The following is a 22916-nucleotide window of genomic DNA, read 5'->3' on the forward strand; positions in this document are numbered from 1 at the left end:
ACATAGTATGAAAAGAGTCTAGCTATTTGCACTTTGTGTTAATAACATCTATCACTAAGAAAATATGCTATTTTTAGTGTAAATAGGCTCTATCGCACGAGTCAAATCCCCCCCAGGCGTGTACAGCACCACCAACTAAAAAGATCTTCCTGCGCCCTGCACAAAGCTGTAATATCTTATGACAAATAGTATCGAAAGCCAAGCTGAGGTCAAGTAATAAAAGAATTGACAAACTGCCTGAGTCACAAGTTAGTAAAATATCTTTGATGGCCTTTACTAGACCTGTTTCCATTCTAGACCTGTTTCTACAGTATACTGACCAATATCACTTCCCACACCTATGGCTACTGACCAATATCAAAGAGATTGTTGTGTGCTAGAATGACTGCAGCTGAGAGACAACAGCCTATTCCATAATTTTTTATACAAATGGCAAGTTAGAAACTGAATGATAATTTATTTTAGAATGGGGTAACAGCAGCAGTTTGAGTGAAATTGGAAAAGTGGAAGAAATAAAAGACATGTTGATGAGGTGTGAGATAGGAGCAGAAATAACAGAGGTACAGTGTTTCAGGAGGAAAGTAGCTGCAGGGTCTAGCTGAGTTGAAGAGGAATTCGATTTCTGTATTAAACTGGTAATAAGAGGTGGATTTGTCAGGGTGAAAATAGTCAATGACTGGGTAGACCATGAGAGTTTGCTCATGGACTTGCAGCCAAAGTTAGCCTACAATAATTTTCTGACAGTGTCAGATATTCAGCATGATCATTGCACAGTGTGTTTGGTGCTACAACCTATGTCTACTGACCAGCCAATAAAAAGGCAGCATGAAATAGCACCCTGTTTTGCATCTTCCTTTTTTCAGCACACATAAAAAGTAGGTGGTTACCACTATGCTGATGACGTTTTATTTTTTAATAGTAACTTGCGTCATAGCCTGCGAGTCACTACGTGTCATCATTGTACAGTCTGCATACATGTCCTACTCAATGTTTATTAGATCCATGTTGCACAGTGTGATTTGTAAAATCTTATAAGATTGCTGAAATCACACTGACTCTAGAAGGCTTAAGTTAACAGTAAATTTAGCAAAATCACTCTCTGTGTCTCACTCTCAACTCACAGTATATTCTCTATTGGTCACTATGGGGAACTTAATACCCAATCCACAATGCTGAAGGATGAGAGCCTAAATTAATGTCAGTGATAATATTGGGTACCAATTGAAGTACCAATCTCTAAGGTACACATCAGTGGCTGTTGTGACTTAACTCCTCCTAACTGTAGTCAAAAAGAAACTAAGCTCCCAAGCTTGTGAGAGGAGGCCTGACTACATCCCATGCTCAAGACAGCTATCAACTAGGCTCACAGAGAGCCTAACAACTTGACATTGCTATCTTGGCAGAGCTCTGGGGAGCAGAGGCCTCAAGAGTCTAGAGTGAGGAGGCCTATCAGAGGGGGCAGATTTTCAATAATATATGCGCCAACAAGGATTAATCTATATTTAATTTATACAAATATATATGTTTGCTTGAAAGAATAAACATACTTGTTGTATTCTAGTTGTTATAAAGAATGAATATGTTTTGTTTTTGTTTTTGTTTTTTATTGAAAAGAAGACCATGTTCTTGTTTATTTATAAGCGATTTTAAAATAAATACTGACATATTATGTCACAACAGTTAAATATGTGTCTGCATTGGACGTTCAAACCTTAATATCATTCATATTAATGGTTTAACTAGATATTAAAATGAATGCTTAATTAATGAACTACAATTTAACTAAACCTGTTTAGTTTCAATTTAACTAAATCGACTGTATATTTAGTAAAAATATAATCTAAAAATGGTATTCAGTTGACTAAAATTGAATTTAAAACTAGTCAATACAGATGACTAATATATGACTAAAACTAAATGTCATGATGTAGAGCATATATTGTAAAATAAATGTATAGCAAAAATAAATGCCATTTTGTTTCTTAATAAATTAGTCAGTAAGAAAAAAATAGCCATCTGGCAGGCTGGTAATATTAGTTACCTAAGAAACATATATAGTAGATAAAGTTAATAAGGACAATTTCATACTGCAGAAGTGCATATTGTACAACATAGGCTTAAGTATTCAGGTAGTTTGCATTATCAAGATTAAATTAAAAATGAATTGTTGAATGTTTAAACCTTCAAATAGGAGTGTGTCACTGATTCAGTCCATGTCATCAAAGCATTGTTAAAATGTACATAAAATAAAATAACACATTTTAACAGTTTGTTCTTATTATTTATTTATTTTTATTTAGGTGGGGCTGGTGGGGGGGGGGGGGTGTAACTGCCAGCAATAACATTGTTCCAGGTAGGTGAATCCTTTGGGATTATTACAGCATCACAGCAGCACATGTATTTAAGGTGAGGGCAAGTAAATGTTTCATCAGAAAAGTATATGTTATACTTTTTGATTAGTTAAGGTTTATATTACTTTGAACATAGCTATTCTGTTCCAGACAACCTGACATCCACGTAGCAATAAATCTATTACACTCGTAATAGTGGAACACTTCTATAGTGAGTGTATAATTTTATTTTATTTTTTACAGCTACCTGTTTATGGAATCTTTGTTTTATTTAGTTTACTTTTGTTTATTTATGTTCGAGTTGAAATGCTATTCATGAAATGCTAGGTCTGGTTGTTTCTCTCCACAGGTTTTATGAAGAGCTGACAATGGACAACCTGACCTTTAAACACAGCGTTCTCCTCCTGGAGGGACTGAAAGTTACTCCGCATTCTTCCTATCCAATTTTCACCCTGCTTCTCTTGGCTTATGTCTTTACAATGATATCCAACATTGGACTTATAGTTCTGATCTCAACAGAGAAGAATCTACATCATCCTATGCACTTCCTGTTCTGTAACTTACCATTGAATGATATATTAGGGACTACTGTCATTTTGCCACGTTTAATGCTAGACATTTTACAGGAAACCTCAGAGCGCTATATCACATATGTGGAGTGTGTTATTCAAGCATATTTTATACATGTATTCATAGCTGCATGTCACTATGTGCTGATAATCATGGCTTTTGACAGATATGTGGCTATATGTAATCCGCTTAGATATTCATCTATAATGACCAATAAGATGGTGATTAAACTATCAGCATCAGCCTGGGGGCTGGCAATACTTTTGGTGACAATTATGTTAGGACTCACTGTGCGGTTATCTCACTGCAGATCTAAAATTGAAAACCCTTTCTGTGACAATGCCTCACTGTTTAAATTGTCCTGTGAAAATGTGGTCATAAATAATGTGTATGGAATTATTTATACTGTGGCTGTTCTCTGCTTTTCAGCGTTGTCTATATTTTTAACATATGTCAAGATTGCAACTGTATGCAAAAGTAGCAAAAGCCAAGCACTGAACAGCAAAGCTATAAAAACCTGCAGTACACATTTAGCTGTTTATTTAGTCATGTTTTTTTCTGGTGCTATCATGACGTTTCTCCATCGTTTTCCTGAATACTCTGACAGCAGGAAACTAGCCAGTATAATGTTTCACATTGTACCACCAGGATTAAATCCCTTAGTATATGGTTTACAAACCAAAGAGATAAGACAAAAAATTGCTAAAATTTGGTGGAGAAAAAAAGTTAATTCTTTGTAATTTCTTGTAATTATCTTATAAGGATAATGTTTTATTTTCTTTATTTTTTTTAACTTTGGTTTTTCTATATATGATACTGCAAACTATTCTAAAATTATTTTTATTTTTTATTTTTATACCGTTTGTTTAATTCAATGACTGATATATAGTTAATTTTCAATTGATATATTTCAATTGACTGATATATATAGTTGATATATCAAATGACTTCATTTCAATTTTCAAATGTATACATTTACGTATACAGAAACATTTAAGCAAAACTATAAATATATATGTATATTTTCCTTCCTATTTATCAGTCTAAAATAGTCTCACTATACTTGTGTAACATCTTCATGGGTAGTATTCATGATAAAGCCTTTCTTCAGCCCTTTACAGCAATGTATTGCAACATCTTTAATGTCCTGTTTCAGGGACTTTGTATCTTCTGAATTTCTCCATTGTCGTAACAAGTCTCAAAAGTCAGTGAAAAGGTTAATGGGAGAACAATGTCAATAACTTAGTAATTACATAAATGTTTCAAATGTAAAATGCTGAAATTATCATTGCAAACAAAAACGTTCTTATTGGCTAAAACTACACTATGTAACTTTTGGCCCTCTTACGGTCAAAAAATAAAACTGCAAGCATCTTGCGGATGAATGTTGTTTTGGTTGTGTGTGGTTTGCAATGCTGTGGAAGGAAATGTTACAAAAGTAAAGGCATGTCCCTAATCTTTTATCTTTACAAAGCAATTCACACAATTTATGCATTATGCATTATTTACCTTGTGTAGAGAAAAGTAACACCTTCATTCTGGGGTTTCCCCTTCAGAGGGTCCACAAAGATAAAAGGAATGACACACCTATTTTATGAAAAAAAAACAGCATATTTTTGTGATTTAGTCCTGACTCCTGACACTTTTTATATTTTTCAAATTCTGTGCATTGATATGTTCACAGCAGTGTCAGATGTACATTATAGGTAAATATTTGAACTAATTTTTTTTTTTTTTTTTTTCCTTACTTTTATATGGAATTTATAAGGGATCTTTGCCCTGCACTGGGAAATCACATATTCCTGAATAGGTACTTATTTTATAAGTAATTATTTTGTGACCCTTAAAAAAGCATGTTCTTTATAATATGAATGTGGGTATGAATGTAAACTGGACATACTACATTCACCATGTTGATTCACTGCCTTTCAGAACAAACAGAGGTACAGTAGGTGGACAACCAAAATGGGTATTACCGCCGCGGCATTAACTGCAAATCAATCGATTGTTAAAATCATTCGCGAAACTGCCGCCAGGTGGCGCAAAGGGACAGATTGCGAACTGAATGTAATTGTAAAATATTGGTTTGTAAACAGAGATAAAAGGACGAAGTAAAACAACAATAACATTATAATATAACATTGTAACATCCTTAAAAACCATTAGAAAATTTATAGTTAGTGAGTTCATTTCAAAACGTGGGATAGTCTTAGGCTACAGTCTATATGCATCAAAAAATAAAAAAAAGACCTTTACACAAAGGTTCTTATGCATGCTATTTTTATTAAACAGTCATTACATAATAGGCCTATATATACATACATACATACATACACATACATATACATATATATATATATATATATATATATATATATATATATATATATACATACATATATATATATACACAGTACAGGTCAAAAGTTTGGAAACATTACTATTTTTAATGTTTTTGAAAGAAGTCTCTTCTGCTCATCAAGCCTGCATTTATTGGGTCAAAAATACAGAAAAAAAAACAGTAATATTGTGAAAAATTATTACAACTTAAAATAATAGTTTTCTATTTGAATACTTTAAAAAAAATAATTTATTCCTGTGATGCAAAGCTGAATTTTCAGCATCATTACTCCAGCCTTCAGTGTTACATGTAACATCCAGTCTATCACATGATCATTTAGAAATCATTTCTAATATTCTGATTTATTATGAGTGTTGGAAACAGTTCTGCTGTCTAATATATTTGATGAATAAAAGGTTAAAAAGAACTGCATTTATTTAAAAAAAAAAAAAAATCTAATAATATATATTCTAATAATATATTTTCTTTACTATCACTTTTTATCAATTTAACACATCCTTGCTGAATAAAAGTATTGATTTTATTTAAAAAAAAGAAAGAAAAAAAATTACTGACCCCAAATTAATGACCAGTAGTGTATATTGTTATTACAAAATATTTATATTTTAAAAACATAGCTTCTTCTTTTTTTTTTTTTTTTATTTCTTTTTATTCATCAAAGTATCCTAAAAAGTATCACATGTTCTGAAAAAATATTAAGCAGCTGAACTGTTTCCAACTTTGATAATGAATCATCATATTAGAATGATTTCTAAAGGATCATGTGATAATGATCCTAAAAATTCAGCTTTGCATCACAGAAATAAATGATAATTTAAAGTATAATAAATTTAAAAACAATTTTTTTAAATTGTAATAATATATCACAAAATAAAAAAATTTTCTGTATTTTTGGTCAAATAAATGCAGGCTTGATGAGCAGAAGAAACTTCTTTCACAAACATTAAAAATAGTAATGTTTCCAAACTTTTGACCTGTACTGTATATATATATATATATATATATATATATATATATATATATATATATATATATATAAATATATATATATATATATATATATATATATATATATATATATAAATATATATATATATATATATATAATATTTAAATACATGGAGTAAAAGTTAAATGTTTTCATTTCGGTTCATTCTTGGTTAAAAAATAAAAATAAAAAAATCTACAGGCTCCATATGCAGCGCGAAATGAGAACAGTCCAGCATTTACAAATAATTCTTATTATCTATTATTCTGGATTTTTCAAACTGCTAACAGTTTGCATTTTCGAATTATGCCTTTACTGTGTGATCAAAAATTTAGTATTTTCTGTTTCAGCTGTTTGATCGCGCTGGTGCCTCACGCACACATATTCACTGGAAACAGCAGCTGTTCACTGTGCCATTCGGCGTGAACAGCGGGTCACTGGCGTATTTTTGCTCATTATGATTTTTTTCCGTCGAATACTGAAACACGTGTGAACTACAAAGCCTATTTTACCTAATGAATAATAGTTAAGCTTCAAATGGACAACATCACGAATATGGAAACGTTTGGATTTCTCCCGAATGAGAGAGCCCAACCTTACCTTATGTTTCCTTTAAGTTATTATTATTTTATTTTATTTTTTATTATTATATACTGCAATTATATTTATCCATTAGAATTATATATTTTTAATTTTTGTTCCATTCTGATAAATTTGTTCAATTTAAAGGATTTGTTGTAAAGTGAAGGGAACTAAAAATATCCTGTTGGTACATTATAACATTATTAGGCCTGCCGTTATAATTTCTGAATAAAAAAAAACAAAAATAAAACACTAATTATATTTTTTTCCCTCTCACAAACTTAATTTATTTTTTAGAGTGTTTTTAAAAATACATGCAGCAAACGAAAATAGGTGATTAATTGGTTAAAATTTGTTACTGTGGGTATTAAATGTCCCATTTTATACAGGAATTGTTCATTTAAAAAAATCAAAATATATTGTTATTTTTATGGTCACATGCAATCAAGGTCTTCGGATACTATATAAGATACAAGTTCATTTAGGCTAACATGCACTGTGACATTTTACTGTTTCAACTTATAAACTCCTTGAGATTTTAAAGTCAGTTTTATAGTATTGAAATTCAAGTTGAATCTAGCATAAAAAAAGGTTTTAATTGCTTAAATTATTTATATGAATTAATAATATGTTAGCATGACTTTTTCATCATATCATTTCATATCAGTTGTATTCGTTTTCCGAAACCAAGCACCCACTTTTTTCTTTTTGAAATCTATTATTCGCTCGCATATCTCCTACAACTGAGGAATTTATTTTATTTTTTTTTTATTTTTATTTTTTTTGAGGAAGGCGCCAAAAAGATAATTACATCATCATTAGAGTTGCCAGTTAACTTCAGAAATGGAAAATAAGGGCTAATTGAGATTCTTTCCTTTATTCTTTATTTATAATGTTTATTCTTGTAGAAAATTTGTGTTTATTATTGAAGTAAATAAGGTACAGAATAAGGGGCTATCCAAATATTTGTATAGGTAATATATTTTTAATAATGTAGGCCTATATCTGCCTGCAGTTAAAAAGTTAACAAAATATTTGTTTTGCTTCACCCATTTACGTAGGCTACAATTATTCTAAAAAAATAAATAAATAAATAATGTCATAAAAATGCCATCGGCATGAGTAAATTTTACCATTATAGATTTGGGGTAGTAATTAAGGAGGTGAAAATACTGTGAAATTACAAATGGCATGGAATTTTAAAGCATAACTGAAAGTCTATGAAACGTTAGTCAATAAAGCATTTTATTTAAACAATGGCACTTAAAGTTTACAACTAAAATATTATTTCAACCATATAGCCTGTGAATAAACAAAATCCATACTTTTCAATGAAAGAACACTTAGAGAGTGTAGGATGCTTCTGGTGTTTGGATTTGTACTTCAGTATAATGAGGTCCGAGTTTAAGAATACCCAACACTAGTTTTTTTTTTTTTTTAACTCTCTATTTAACAGCATGAACTTAAAATGAAAAATGTCTTCCTTCAGGTAGGCTGAATGTTTTCTGCCTTGCTAAATGTTGGGCTCATGATCAATAAGTTGTATTCGCCTCAAACTGATTTTGTAAAATCAAAACTTGCAGACTGTGAACCTAGGCGCAGTTAGCGCGAGTCGCGCGTGCTGAGAAGCGGTAGCAGCTGACGCAGGATTCCACTTGGTCTTAAAGCCTTCCTCAAACGCCTACGTTCACAAGTAACAATGATTTTCACAAAAATAATGATTAATTATCAATTGATAATTTGTTATTATTATGGTCTTGTGAAAACAATAATATGGGCTGCGAGAAAATAATAAATAAAAAGAGTAGGGCTGCTGTGAGTGCAGCCATGTTTCAACCCAGTAACATGACAACACACCGTTCCACACAGCCAAAAAACAGACCGAATTCAGTTCAGCTGGAGGGGGTTGGGGTTTTTTAGGGGTAGTTCTGTAAAGCTTGTGGGGGTCGAAATAAAGATGTGAATCTCTTGCTCTTTCACATGGACAGTGTCTTATGAGGGTTTCAAACTTGCAGAGCAGGTTTAGATAGGACAAATGCCATTTTGGTTGAAGAAAGGTTTTGATCCACTTCAAATGTTGACTACTAGCGCAATATAGTTTATTAGTTATTATAACTTAATTTCAGAGGAAGTTGCTTTTACTCAAAAAAAAAAAAAAAAAAAAAAAAAAAAAAAAAAAGATGCAAACTGTTGTCTTAATTTTATTTTGTTGCGTCCATACAATATTTTTTAGAATGTGAAATATAAATTCTCACAGAATGTAGCCTATTCATTACCAATATATTGAACCATCTCTTTATGTTTTTCTGAATCCCAAACAGAGTCCAAACATCAGTAAAGTATCCATCTATGAACATGTTTTATAGGCTATTTTAGATTTGGGAATATACGCGTTACAGACGTGACAAAAAAACACCAGTTTTTTGAGACAATATTTGTAGACTTTCTGTGATTTAAACAATGCACAAACCAGAAGCAACAATATCTGACGAGAAGGGTTGGCCATTCTCAAACATAAAATATAAATTTTATTTCAATTTTCATTTTTTTGTGCTTCAGTGGAAAAATCATTGTTAAGGTATCTCTCCATTACGGACCGTTTTGAAAGAAGAATTTATGCAAACACGTATAAAATGCTTTAAAAACTTTAACAGAGATGTCTTGAGGGTATTTAATAGGTCTGCCTCCACGTAAGATTTTTCTAGTTAAGCTAATAGTCGTTCATTTGTCATTATTTAACTAATCGCAGGTTTATATTAAATTAACATCTATAATCCATAATGATCCTTAATATATTCCGCACTTAAGCATATGCTTTAAGTTTGCCACAAACCACAGGCAGAAGTAGCCTAATAATTGTGAAAAATGAGACATTTAATTATTTATTAATAAACAAATGTTTTCTTGTCGGCTGCAAGATGAAATTCACAGTGCTGGCTTTCTCCACATGGATGCGCCTTTAAAGAGAAATACAACCTTCACAGATTACATAATGCTTTCGTTTGGAATTGATTAGTTTAAAAGTAGACATTTCAAGCTTTCTGTAGATATATTTCTCATGTATGTGAGACACCCTAATTTTAAGTTATTTTATTATCAGGAAAAAATTAAAGTGATCGAGAGGGCGCCTCCCTGTCATGCATGCGCATTAATAATTTTTGCACAAACACTTGAATATGAATAATAATTCACATTTTGCATATGCATTACAAAGTAAATCATTTTTTACATGCAATGATCCAAAATAAAACCAAACAAGATTTGTAAAGAAGTTAAAATATGAAGACAAATAAGAATAAATGCTGTGCTCAGCATCACGTGAGCCGTGCAAATCTTGCACTCTGATATTTTACACACCTGCATTTAAATGCAGCTGGAATTTATTTATTTAATATTATTATTTTTTTTTACTTTACTTAAATTATATGAAATCAAGTAAAGGAGGCTCCCTTTAAAATCACTGAAGTTGTAAATTAATTAAGCTCTTTTTTACATCGTGTGCATTTTGTTGATAATAATGAGAGAACTTGAGTTTAAACGTGAGGATGTTTTATTAATCCGTCCATTCTTTAGAGTTTCAATGATTTAGCTAAATCGTGCAGGTTTTATTTTTTTTGTTTCCTGTTTTAATTAAGCCTAAATAATGGGAACAAAATTATACAGTGCCTCACGTTTTGCTAAAAGAAAGGAAATAATTTATAAAACACGCAACAATTTGTTAATCAGTGTACAGACAGATATCTTTTCCCCAAGAAGTTATCTGTCAAAATAAAGGACAGGTAATGAATAACAAAGTAGTACGTGACAAAAATGCATGCTGTTTTATTGAAGGAATTTTAAAATATAAATTAAAATATAGGCCTAATATGTGAGAATATTAACATTTTGCATATAAATCCATGTAGCCCAGCTCACTAAAATAGGCTACCACTTTTAATGCTCCAATGCAAAGTAAACCACCATTTCTTTAGTATAATATAACACATAATTCATATTATATAAATAATACTGCACACCTATTAAATAAATGTGTCAAATCTAAAATATGGTGTAATACTGTGTAGCTTAGAGAAAATATGAGCACAGGCTCATAGGCTTGACATTTATCCTGCATGAATTCGTTCTAAGAAACGCACATAACCTCAAGTAATAAACTTTCTTCTGTGAATATTAAATATTCTAACTACAGTGTTTTTCTTTCATTTTCCTCGACTGCAGCCGTCAAATGTAACACATCGGGGAGGCAAAGCTGACGGCTATTTGCAAAAATGTGCTTTGATGCACTTGTCTGATAAATTGTGGTTAAAGCGCCACTCAGCGGTCAAATGTACTTTGCAGACGCGGCGGCGGCTCTTGTGGCAGCAAAACGATCATTTTGGTTGGCCCCCTACTGTATATACATAGATGCCGAATTAGTGGCTGTTTCTATTGACAATTGTTCATAAGCCATATTTGAATGGTCAAAACCAGAAAACCTATATTATGGCCAAATCAATACTCCTTGTGGTCGGCAAGGCTTGTTAAAGGGTTAATTCACTCAAATATGACAGAAAGACCTTAATTCATCTTCGTTTAGCAAAACCAAATTAAGATATTTTTGATGAAATACAAAAAAAAAAATAAGTGTATCAAGTAAGCTGTAAATATCACTGACAATAAATGTGCTATGTGGTAATTGTATTCTTTTTTTCCTGTAAATTACTAATAGTATCAGTGACCATCACAATAATGTTAATAATGCAGATTATTTGCGTAAACAGCATGCTTACTTTTTTATTTCAGATAAATAATAACCTGTTGCAAAGCGAGCCAATGCAAATAAGCAGCCCACTCAGGAACCTGGAACACAGCTAAGACCAAGCGAGGCACACACTCCCATCTCTTCGAAATCTCTTCAAAAAAGAATGTCCTTCAGAGCACATAAACAATATACATTTTGGAAATGCCAGGTATGTGACATTCATTTATGTATTTCAACATGATATATGAGCCTGCATTTATTTGATCCAAAATACAGAAAGTTGCATTTGCTAAAGCAGTAATATTGTGAAATATTTTTGCTATTTAAAATAACTGCTTTCTATTTGAATATATTTGTAATGAACCAGAACTCGACATGGGATCCATATGCAGGCTTTATTGCAGAGACTCGTAGTCGTACAGGAAATGGTCAATACCAGCAATATCAACAACGTAGGAAGAACATAGAATCAAAATCCAGTAACAAGCAAGGGTCGGTAGGTAGGCAGCAAAGGTACGGAAAGGATATCAAACAGGATCGGCAACAGGAAATCAAACACGGGTAATAACGCTCAGAAATGACAGACACAGCAAATCAAGACTTCGCGTTGAGCTGTAGTGATAGTCCAGCTTATATACAAGTTCTGATGATGAGCACCTGTGACGGTGATCAGAGTCCAAGAACGGGGCTTGTGGGAAATGTAGTGTAGTCAGTGTAGATGAATGAGTGGATGCGTGTGTGTGTCAGTATTCAGGTGAGGGTGCCCTCTGCTTTCCAGAAAAGCCAACAAAAAACATCAACTCCTCTACAGAGCCCCCCCTGCGAGCGACTCCTGGCGCGAGGAGGCAAACGACGTCGGGGTCTACCACGGGGTCGAGGGGCCGGCCTTTCAGGATGTAAGCGATGAAATTCATTGATGAGATTGGGGTCTAGAATATCCTCAGATTTTACCCAAGAGCGCTCCTCTGGACCCTACCCCTCCCAGTCGACCAGATACTGTAGGATTCTTCCCCAACGTCTGGAATCGAGTAACTCTTGGACTTGGTAAGCCTCCTCGCCCTCTATGGTGATGGGTTGAGGGGCCTGTGCACGGGACCTCTCCTCTCCCTCGTCTCTGGGACCAGCAGCGGGTTTGAGCAGGGATACATGAAAGGTGGGAGAAATACGGTATGTGTTAGGAAGTGCCAAACGGAAAGAAAAACTGGGGTTATTTGTCTAGTGATTTGGAATGGACCCACGTACCTTGGACTCAGTTTGCGGCAAGGAAGCCGGAGACGGAGATCCCGTGTTGATAGCCACACCCATTGACCCCGCTGGTAGTTGGGACCGGGGCGCCTTCGGCGGTCCGCTTGCTCCTTTTGCCTTCGAACAGCTTGTTGAAGGTGAACATGAGCCCGATTCCAAACCTCTTCACTGCGTGCCATCCAATCGTTCACAGCCGGTACGTCCGTTGGATCCCCTGACCATGGGAACATCGGTGGTTGGAACCCCAGTACACACTTAAAGGGAGTCAGACCAGTTGAGGGTTTGAGAAGGGAGTTTTGCACATATTCTGCCCATAGTAAGGATCGACCCCAATCGTCCTGATTCTGGTTGCAGTAGGTCCTGAGGAAGCAGTTCAGTTCTTGATTGAGCCTCTCTACTTGTCCGTTTGCCTGGGGATGATAACCAGAGGTGAGGCTGACATTGACATTCAGAGCTTTGAAGGCTGACCATAATTGAGAGGTGAATTGAGGTCCTCGGTCTGACACAATGTCTTCGGGTAAGCCATACAATTGAAAGACCCAATTGCAGAGGTGTTCTGCAGTCTGAAGAGCTGTGGGTAGTTTGGGTAGTGGAATGAGTCTACAAGCCTTGGAGAATCGATCTATGATGGTAAGTATGGTAGTGTGGCCCTGGGAATTGGGAAGATCCGTAATAAAGTCTATTGCAATGTGAGACCATGGTCGTTGTGGAATGGGGAGTGGTTGAAGGAGACCAGCAGGTGATTGTTTGGACGATTTGTTAGTGATACAGTTATTTCATTGCTGTATGTAGTTGGTTGTGTCCTTGTGCAGTGATTCCCACCAGAAGCGGTTCTCCAGCTGATTAATGGTGGCTGTGATACCTGGGTGACCGGAAGATGGATGGCAGTGAACTTGACTGATGACCTGATCACGAAGATGTTCAGGGACGAAGATTCTGTCGACTGGGCAGGCCACTGGGTCTCGTTCTGCTCCCTGTATTGTTGGAGCAAAGTCATGATGTCCCATTGAATGGGGGCAACTACTACATAAAACGGCAGAATGGGTTCTGGATCTACTGGAATATCCTCCTCCTCACATTGACGTGAAAGAGCATCCGCCTTGGTGTTCTTGGAGCCGGGTCGATAAGTTACTGAGAAGTCGAATCGAGTGAAGAACAGGGACCATCTAGCTTGACGAGAATTATGGCGTTTGGCAGTGCGTAAGTATTCCAGGTTCTTGTGATCTGTTAGTACTGTAAACGGGTGCGTGGCTCCCTCTAGCCAGTGCCTCCACTCCTCGAATGCTGCCTTCATGGCAAGGAGTTCCCGGTCCCCGACACTGTAGTTGTGTTCCGCTGAGTTGAGCTTCCTAGAATAAAAGGCACAGGGATGAAGTTTTCGCGGCGGGATCTGGACGTTGGGACAGGATAGCGCCGATACCTGTGTTAGATGCGTCAACCTCGACAATGAAGGGTACTGAAGGGTCAGGGTGGCAAAGGATGGGCGCGTTGCTGAATCGTTGCTTCAGGGTCTGAAATGCTTGGTGAGTGGATTCTGACCATTGTAGTTGGTGAGCTCCTTTCTTGACCATTGAGGTAAGTGGGGCAACAACCGTACTGAAGTTCCTAATGAATCTCCTGTAGAAGTTAGCGAATCCTAGAAATCGCTGTAATTCCTTGAGGGTTGTGGGTTCCGCCCAGTTAAGAACGGCGTTGACCTTCTTCTCGTCCATGGCCACCCCTCCGGGACTGATTATGTACCCTAGGAATGTGGTGGAGGTCGAGTGGAATTCGCATTTTCTCCGCCTTGGCGTATAACTGGTACTTAATGAGGCGTTGAAGAACTGCTCGGACGTGTTGTACATGTTCGGGAAGTGTGTTTGAGTAGATCAGTATATCATCAATGTACACGATCACAGATATGTTCAGCATGTCTCTGAAGACCTCGTTAATAAACGACTGAAACACAGATGGACTACTGACCAGTCCGAACGGCATCACAAGATATTCATAGTGTCCAGTGGTGGTGGAGAAGGCGGTCTTCCATTCATCTCCCTCCCTAATGCGAATGAGATTGTATGCACACCTCAGATCCAGTCTGGTGTAGTACTGGGCAGTGCGAAGCTGTTCGAGGGCTGAAGGAACCAATGGAAGTGGGTATCTGAATTTCACCATCATCTCGTTTAGTCCACGATAATCGATGCAAGGACGAAGACCACCATCCTTCTTTTTCACGAAGAAGAACCCGGACGAAGCAGGGGATGTGGATGGTCTGATGAAACCCTTCTGGAGTTCTTCCTTGATATAATCCTTCATGGCTTCGGACTCAGGTTGAGAAAATGGAAAGATGCGACCCTTTGGGGGAGAATGCCCTGGCAGAAGATCGATGGCACAGTCATATTTACGGTGAGGAGGTAAGATGCTGGCTTGTTCCTTACTGAAGGCCTCCATAAGATCAGCATATTCCTCTGGCAGATCGGGAATGGACTCTTGTGCTGGAGCGAGTGACACGGAACAGACAGGAATGGGTTTGACCAGAGAAAGACAGTTCTGTTGACAATAATTGCTCCACTTCACAAATTGACCCTCTCTCCAGGAAATCTGAGGGTTATGCAGACGTAGCCAGGGTAATCCAAGAATCACGGGTGTGTGAGATGTGGGGAGAATGTAGAATTGAATCCTCTTCTTGTGAAGTAAACCAGCCGCCAATCACACAGAGATCCCTTTTGATGGCTGGGTGGAAGTGAGCTTCCAATTAAGTGATGATCCAGGTACAGAAGGGACCCTGCAGGTACCTATGCTCGTGGCAAGTGATATTAGCGTGGCTGAAAACCCTATCATCGGTTACAATATCATTGAAGAGATAATTACCAGGTGGGAGAAACAGAGACCACGTTCCAGTACTGTCTGTAGGGTAACCAAAGCTTTCTCTATTTCAATAAATAAGGCAAGATCCATGCTTAAACTGTTAAAGACTGTAAATTCAAATGTGACAGTTGGAACAGTGCGAGTTGGTAAACAAAGGATCCAGCTCAACGCATGGCAAATAACCACTGTCTATGCACAAGCACACATTGGGGGGCAATTTCAAGAACAAAGCCTGTTATTCGCTCCAAGTGAACCATCACCACTATCAGAGGGCTTAGTAATGCAGGAAGGCATAGTCAAAGTTGGTAATGGGAAGACAGCAAAAGTGTCGATTGCCATCGCTAATACAGCCAGTCACCCAGTCATACTTACGCCATGACTCATCCTTGGCCACCTGGAAGTGGTAAAGACAACTTACCCAATAACAACAGACTCTTTCCAGAGAAATGATACTCAGATGGAGCAGGTGATAGAACAGCCAACATCCACGGTGCAGAAATGTGGGGTGAGTGTTACACCCACATCAATCAAAGAGACCCAGTCAGTGGGATCCACCAATAAAACTTGAACACTTAACAGAGTCACAGCAACAGATTGTACGACAACTGTTAAAGGAAGAGTGCAATGCTTTTGCTTTTGATGATAATGATGTTGGTTGCATATTACACTCCATGACAAATCACCTGTGCAAAAGACGTATATTTCTGTGCCCAAGCCACTTTTACAGGAGGTGAAGGAGTACCTTCAAGATCTTCTGAACCGAGGGTGGATAAGCAAATCAAGATCTCATTACTCCTCGCCAGTCGTATGTGTGAGGAAAAAGGACGGGAGCCTGAGACTTTGCTGTGACTATAGTGAATTAAATCGCAAATCTGTACCTGACAGGCACCCCATTCCCAGGATCCAGGATATGCTGGACTCCCTGAGCTGCAGTTCTTGGTTTTCGGTCTTGGACCAAGGGAAAGCCTATCACCAAGGATTCCTTGATGTCGAGAGCCGACCCCTAACAGCCTTTATAACACCCTGGGGACTATTTCAGTGGAACAGGATTCCATTTGGCCTTAGTTCAGCTCCAGCCGAGTTCCAGAGGAACATGGAAGCCTGCCTAGAAGATCTGAGAGATGTTATCTGTCAGGCTTACCTGGATGATAACCTTGTACATAGTACCTCTTTCGATGATCATTTGATGGCTCATGTTCACACAGTCCTCCAAAGATACCAGAAACATGGAGTCAAACTCAGCCCACACAAATGTGAACTGTTCCAAAGGAAAGTGCGGTTCTTGGGCCGTATTGTGTCTGAGGATGGATATTCCATGGACCCAGCTGAAATAGCCCCGGTACAGGCCCTAAAGCTCCGAAAACCAGCTACAGTGGGAGATCTGAGAAAAATGATGGGATTCCTCTCCTATTATAGGACCTACATACCCAATTTCTCTCGCCTGGCAAGACCTCTCTATCAGCTGATAGCGGCGCCACCTCAAAGCACATTACCTACTGAGCCTAAGGGAAAGAAAAGAAGAGTCAGTACTAAGTCAAAAGGGCAGGCATCTCCCAACACACCCATAACTTGGACACAGACTCATCAAGATGTGTTGAACACACTGATCGACCACTTAATAGAGCCACCAATTCTTGCTTATCCTGATCTGACTCTACCGTTTGTCCTCCATTGCGATGCGTCACAGGATGGTTTGGGTGCAGTCCTGTATCAAAAACAAAATGGGAAGATGTCAGTGATTGCATATGGGTCAAGGACTCTCACACCACTGGAGAAAAACTACCACATGCATTCAGGAAAACTAGAATTCCTCGCTCTTAAGTGGGCCATTTGTGAACGCTTTAGGGATTATTTGTTCCATGCTCCACATTTCGAAGTGTACACAGATAATAATCCCTTAATGTACATTTTGACAACAGCCAAACTTAATGCAACAGGGCACCGTTGGGTCGCAGAGCTGGCCGATTTTAATTTCACCATCAAATACCGGCCTGGGAGATGCAATGCAGATGCAGATGGCTTGTCGAGGATGCCGCTTGACATTGACCAGTACATGAAACTGTGCACAGAGGAGATAAACCAAGATGTGATAAGTGCTGCAGTGCAGGGTGTGGTTTTAACTTTCAAGGATGCTCCTCTGTGGACAAGTGGGATCCACTTACAAGCTGTACATCTGGTGGAAGACAACATCTCACTGCCCACTAATCTGTGTCTATCACAGGAGCAGATCAAACAATCCCAAGAGAAAGACCCAGTTATCAGCCGTGTCCTGGAGTACAAAAAGAATAACAGTCGTCCATTCGGCCGCACTCTCAAAAAAGAATGTCAGGAGATCAGATTCCTTTTGAAACAGTGGACACGACTGCACTTGAGCGATGAAGGAGTCCTGTACAGAAAAGCAGGAAAGAGAAACCAGCTTATTCTACCGAAAGAACATCATCCAACGGTTTACAGAGAGTTGCATCAAGAGATGGGGCATCTTGGAACAGAGAGGACTCTAAGTCTAATTCGTGAAAGGTTCTATTGGCCCCATATGCAAAAAGAGACAGAGCACTTTGTGACGCGTGTATGTGAGTGCCTGAAAAGGAAAAAAACCTCATAAGACTACAAAAGCCCCATTGGTCACAATTCAAACCACCTACCCTTTCCGTTCACCCCGGCTTCCCATTGATCTCATGTTCAACCTGCAGGCGAATGAGAAACAGCAGAGTTATACAGAGTATGTTGCAAACTGGCAAACCACGGATACAGGACAGCCTATGATATCGCATCAAAGACTGCAAAGATTGAGAGGAAAAAGATATTATGATGTGCAAACTGGCAAACACGGATACATAAGCATGAGATTTTCAAAGGCAAAAAGATATTATGACAAGATATTATGACAAGAAAATTCATGGCATTGAGCTTTTGCCTGGCAACAGAGTCCTACTCAGAAACCTAAGCGAAAGAGGAGGACCAGGTAAACTGCGCTCGCACTGGGAAGATTGTGTGCATACGGTGATAAGTCGGAAAAGCCCTGATAGTCCAGTGTACGAGATCAGACCAGAGAAAGGAGGACACAGTCGTGTGGTACACAGAAACCTCCTGCTGCCCTGTGACAGTTTACCTGTAGAAAAGCCAGACACAAAAGACAAAAAAAAGAAAGCACAGTGTTAAGAGCAGGAAAGTGCCAGAACAACAACACGACCTAGACTCAGGCAGTGATGATGATGAAAGATATGAACTATGCTGTAAATTTCTACCCCGTACTGAACACAGTGCAAAGCTCACCACTCTGAATCCTGAAGCTGAACCATTTGAACTGGCTATGATGGATGAGTACTTCCCTGAATACCAACCTGATGCTGGAGGAGGAGAGAATGCAGAAGTCACAGGAACGGAGGAGGAGAATGTTCCACAGGAGGACAGCGATTCTGAAGAGGGGAATCAAGATTCTGTGAGTGAACTGGAGGTACCACAGTCATGTACTTATCCACAAAGACAGAGACATCAGCCAAAGATGTTGACTTATAATGAACTGGGAGAACCGACAGTGGTACGGAGAAATGTAGTTCTAAAGGATATCAACTTCCAGCCTGCCTGTGGTCAGAATCTATGGAGGCCGTGGACTTTAATAAACAACAGGATGGTAAACTAAAGACAATCAAATATCACAGAAAAAAAGAGGATAGAAAGAGGAATTAAAAAGGATACATACCTGTGACTTGAGACCTGTGACCGGTGACCTGTAAAGTAAACAGAAAAAAAGAGGTAACAAGATTAAGTGAATAAGTGGCCGAATATTATGGAATCTGATTACATGGAAAGACTCGTCTAATTAGGATGTAACTGTTTACATATATGCTAACATTGCTGGTAGGAATAGTCAGATAAATTGTACAGTGCAATAGTTAGAAAATGTAGCACAATAGTGACTGACCCCCCTTTTCTAGAAAATAAGCCATGGCAAGGAGGGAATAACTGATTTCATGCACAGAGTTAAAACAAACTGAAAACCTACCTTTTGTCTTGCAGCAATGAATGGGTCAGCCTTAAAACAACTGTTCTAAAGTTGTGGTAAAATGTCGAAGAACATTTTTAAAAGTGGGGGAGGGTGTAGTGATATGGATTCAAGTAGTCATGTATGTGTTGTTTCTCATTAGTATTATTAGTTATCATTTGTTAAATATAGTTCTTGCGTTAAATGTATATGCAAATATATTTGTATATAGTACTGTGCAATGATGCCAACTTGAACATCACTTAGACCTGTAGACGCTGGCGGGTGACGCTAGAGGGTGATCATGAGCCGCAGGACATAGAGCTTCATTTATATATGAAGAAGCCACTCTGGCAGTCACTGATACACAGTTGAAAGATAACTAATTTCTATCTTTGTTTATGTGTATTTACAGGTAAGATGAGTGATGTGGCATCACAGTTTGTGTTCATAAAATGTTTATACGTTAGTTATATGTGTTAGTTTGATGAATGTGTATATTAAATCGATAAATTTAGCGGTTGAGGTACAGCCGGCTGCACCCGTGCGATGGATTGCGCAATCGCGGCTGGGAGGCGGCCGACGCCGCTGCGCTGGTGGAGGCCGCGTGATCCATTACGACTTAAGTGCCTAATGTCGTCAGAAAATAGAATTAAAATCACTTGAAAGAGTTGATATTTGTTTATTGTTACGTTTATGTTCTGTACATCTGTCATGGGAAAGGGACAACTAAATTGCTGATACAGATTTTTTACAACAGAGCACATAGAGAGAAATAGCCTACTAAAAAGGAAACAAAGTGCTTATACACAGTTTGTGTATGGTTATTGAGTATTATTGTCTGTCTGATGTCATGAAAATGTTAATCTGTAACAGACAATATTCAGCAATATATTCATCATGTGTTGTCATTTTGTGTGTGTTATATAATATAAGATTATATGTGTATATATATTATATATATATGAATAAGCCACTCTGGCAGTCACTAATACCACAGTTGAAAGATAACTAATTTCTATCTTTGTTTATGTGCATTTTACAGCAATAAAACAATATATGCGAGATGTGTGTGATGTTTTTGCATGTTGTGAGTGTGTCAGATATAGACAGTTGTGTTACTTGAAATAGAGCCATAGTTTCAAAAACTGTAAAGATCAGCAGAATTTAGCAGATATAGACAGTTGTGTTACTTTAAAAATAAAAGAAAAAATGCTGTAGTGTGTTTTGCTCTTTGACTATGAGCACAAACTTCTTTACTTTACTTTTACTGTAGTATTTTGTTAGTTATCTCCTGACACAATCTCACTGTACACACAAAATCAAAGTGTCGGCAGCATCAGGTGTTAATGTCTTCACACTCTTCGGAAGCTCCTCAGAATAAACGCCAATAAAAACGCTTCTCAACTGAGAGTGAACAGTTAGTGATCCCTGAACCCCATCTCTTAATGGCTTCCAGAGAGGAATTATTATATCTATGGCTACTGTTTTTAAGAGAAAACTAGTATCTGAGAGCTGCCTGTAAAGCACTGGTGTGAGGAAGACACTGAATGGATGTACCTTTTAGTGTGGGTGTTGGGGGGGGTGTTTTGTAGTTGAAGGATCCGGAGAAGTGTGTGCTGTTGACTGTCATCACCTGATATTCTGAGTTGAATGCGTACAGTATTAATGAGCCTGTACAATAGATGAATATTACAAGTTCATTTTGTAGATTTATGACAGTGTACGATTATGACATCATATCTTATCAACACAGATAACTTTCCGCATTTCGTATTTGTAAGCACATCTAACAGACTGATTGAATGAGATGTTTTCTCACCTGAACTCGTTGACAGTAGTATGTGACTGAGGTCTTGACTTGCATCTCTCTGAGTAACTTCACATCTCCTCGACTCTGTCTGTTTGGGATCTTCATTCAGGAGTGTTGTATTCACGAGTGATGATTACAGTGTCTGATGAACCGGAGATAATCTGACTATCTCGGAGTCTGAATCTCGTTCAGTTTAACACCTCACCCTGATTCACCCGAAACAGCTGAATATCCCCTCAAGAACTGAGGCCGAATCATCACAGAGCAACTCCAGTATATATGAAACAAACTGACAGAGAGAGCACAAGAGAGACCTGCACTGATCTCAGTCTGTGAGGATGAGACTGAAACACACAATAACACACACATCACACACTCTTCAATCATCATCAGAGATTAAATCAAAAATTTACCCTTTTTAAAATGATCATATAATCATAAAATTACCATGAAGAACATGCAGATAAACACGAGCATCAGGTTCTTGTAGTGTGTCGTTCACACACTGTCTGCAAGTGTAAGATCCGTAATCTTCTTTTGAGATGTTCCTGATGTTCAGAGAGCAGTCAGACCCCAGACTCAGTCTCTCATGACTCTCTGTGTTTTTCCTCTTTATCCCTAAACGAATCAGTTCAACTGCTGCTGGATATCTGAATCTGTTATTATACTTCCATACAGTTGATTTGCAGTCAGGAAGAGCATTATTACAGGGCAGACGGACATTTTCACCAGAACCGATGAACACATGAGCATAATTCACTCCACTGACACCTGAAACACAAGAACATTTGACTGATCATTATGTTATATATTAATAAATGAAGCTTTATTGTATGCATATGCACCTGAACTCTTTCAACACTTCTTGGAGTTTTAAAGAGCGTGTAGAGAGGGGTTTACGACTGTGTGAAGTTAGAAGAGAGAGAAGATCAGTCCCAGCAGACACACACACGACACGTCATCAGACATTTTCTCTTTTCTCTCGGTCTTCTTCAGTCTACAGTGGCATGATAACAACTCTGTTCTTTAAACCATATACAGCACCTTTCCTCTGTTTGTCACTTCCTCTGATCTACAGGACTGCGTGATATTCTGATAGAGTTTGTATTTAGTGACCAATGCACATTGCAATATGAAGATGTGCTGCTGCACAGTTCTCCTACATTCTCCTCATGTAAAGCGATGAAGAAATATGTATTTATCCTATAAAAAAGACATATATATATATATATATATATATAGCCTATAACTATAACCACTGACCTGGGGAAACACAAGACTGACATCACAGTGGTTGTGAAACATGTTCTTCAGTGTGAGATCTGTATATTGTTAACCACACTGACTCATTTACTCTGAACACAATCTGCGTTAATGTTTTTTCACTCTTTTCTTTCGGCAGTTCCTCTCATGGTGTTACATTTTAGAAACAAAG

General features: G+C 37.4%; 1 protein-coding gene across 1 annotated transcript; it reads left to right on the forward strand.

Annotated features, from left to right (window-relative positions):
• Nucleotides 1-2719: 2719 nt before the first annotated feature.
• Nucleotides 2720-3661, forward strand: LOC109103445 (olfactory receptor 146-like). The gene has a single exon (XM_019116860.1). It carries the CDS (start codon nucleotides 2720-2722, stop codon nucleotides 3659-3661), a length of 942 nt encoding a protein of 313 aa, XP_018972405.1.
• Nucleotides 3662-22916: the final 19255 nt, after the last annotated feature.

This window comes from Cyprinus carpio, unplaced genomic scaffold, assembly GCF_018340385.1.
Source record: "Cyprinus carpio isolate SPL01 unplaced genomic scaffold, ASM1834038v1 S000006481, whole genome shotgun sequence".
Taxonomy (NCBI): domain Eukaryota; kingdom Metazoa; phylum Chordata; class Actinopteri; order Cypriniformes; family Cyprinidae; genus Cyprinus; species Cyprinus carpio.

Coding starts and splice junctions, on each gene's coding strand:
- LOC109103445 (XM_019116860.1), top strand. CDS start 2,720: ATGGACAACCTGACCTTTAAACACAGCGTTCTCCTCCTGGAGGGACTG.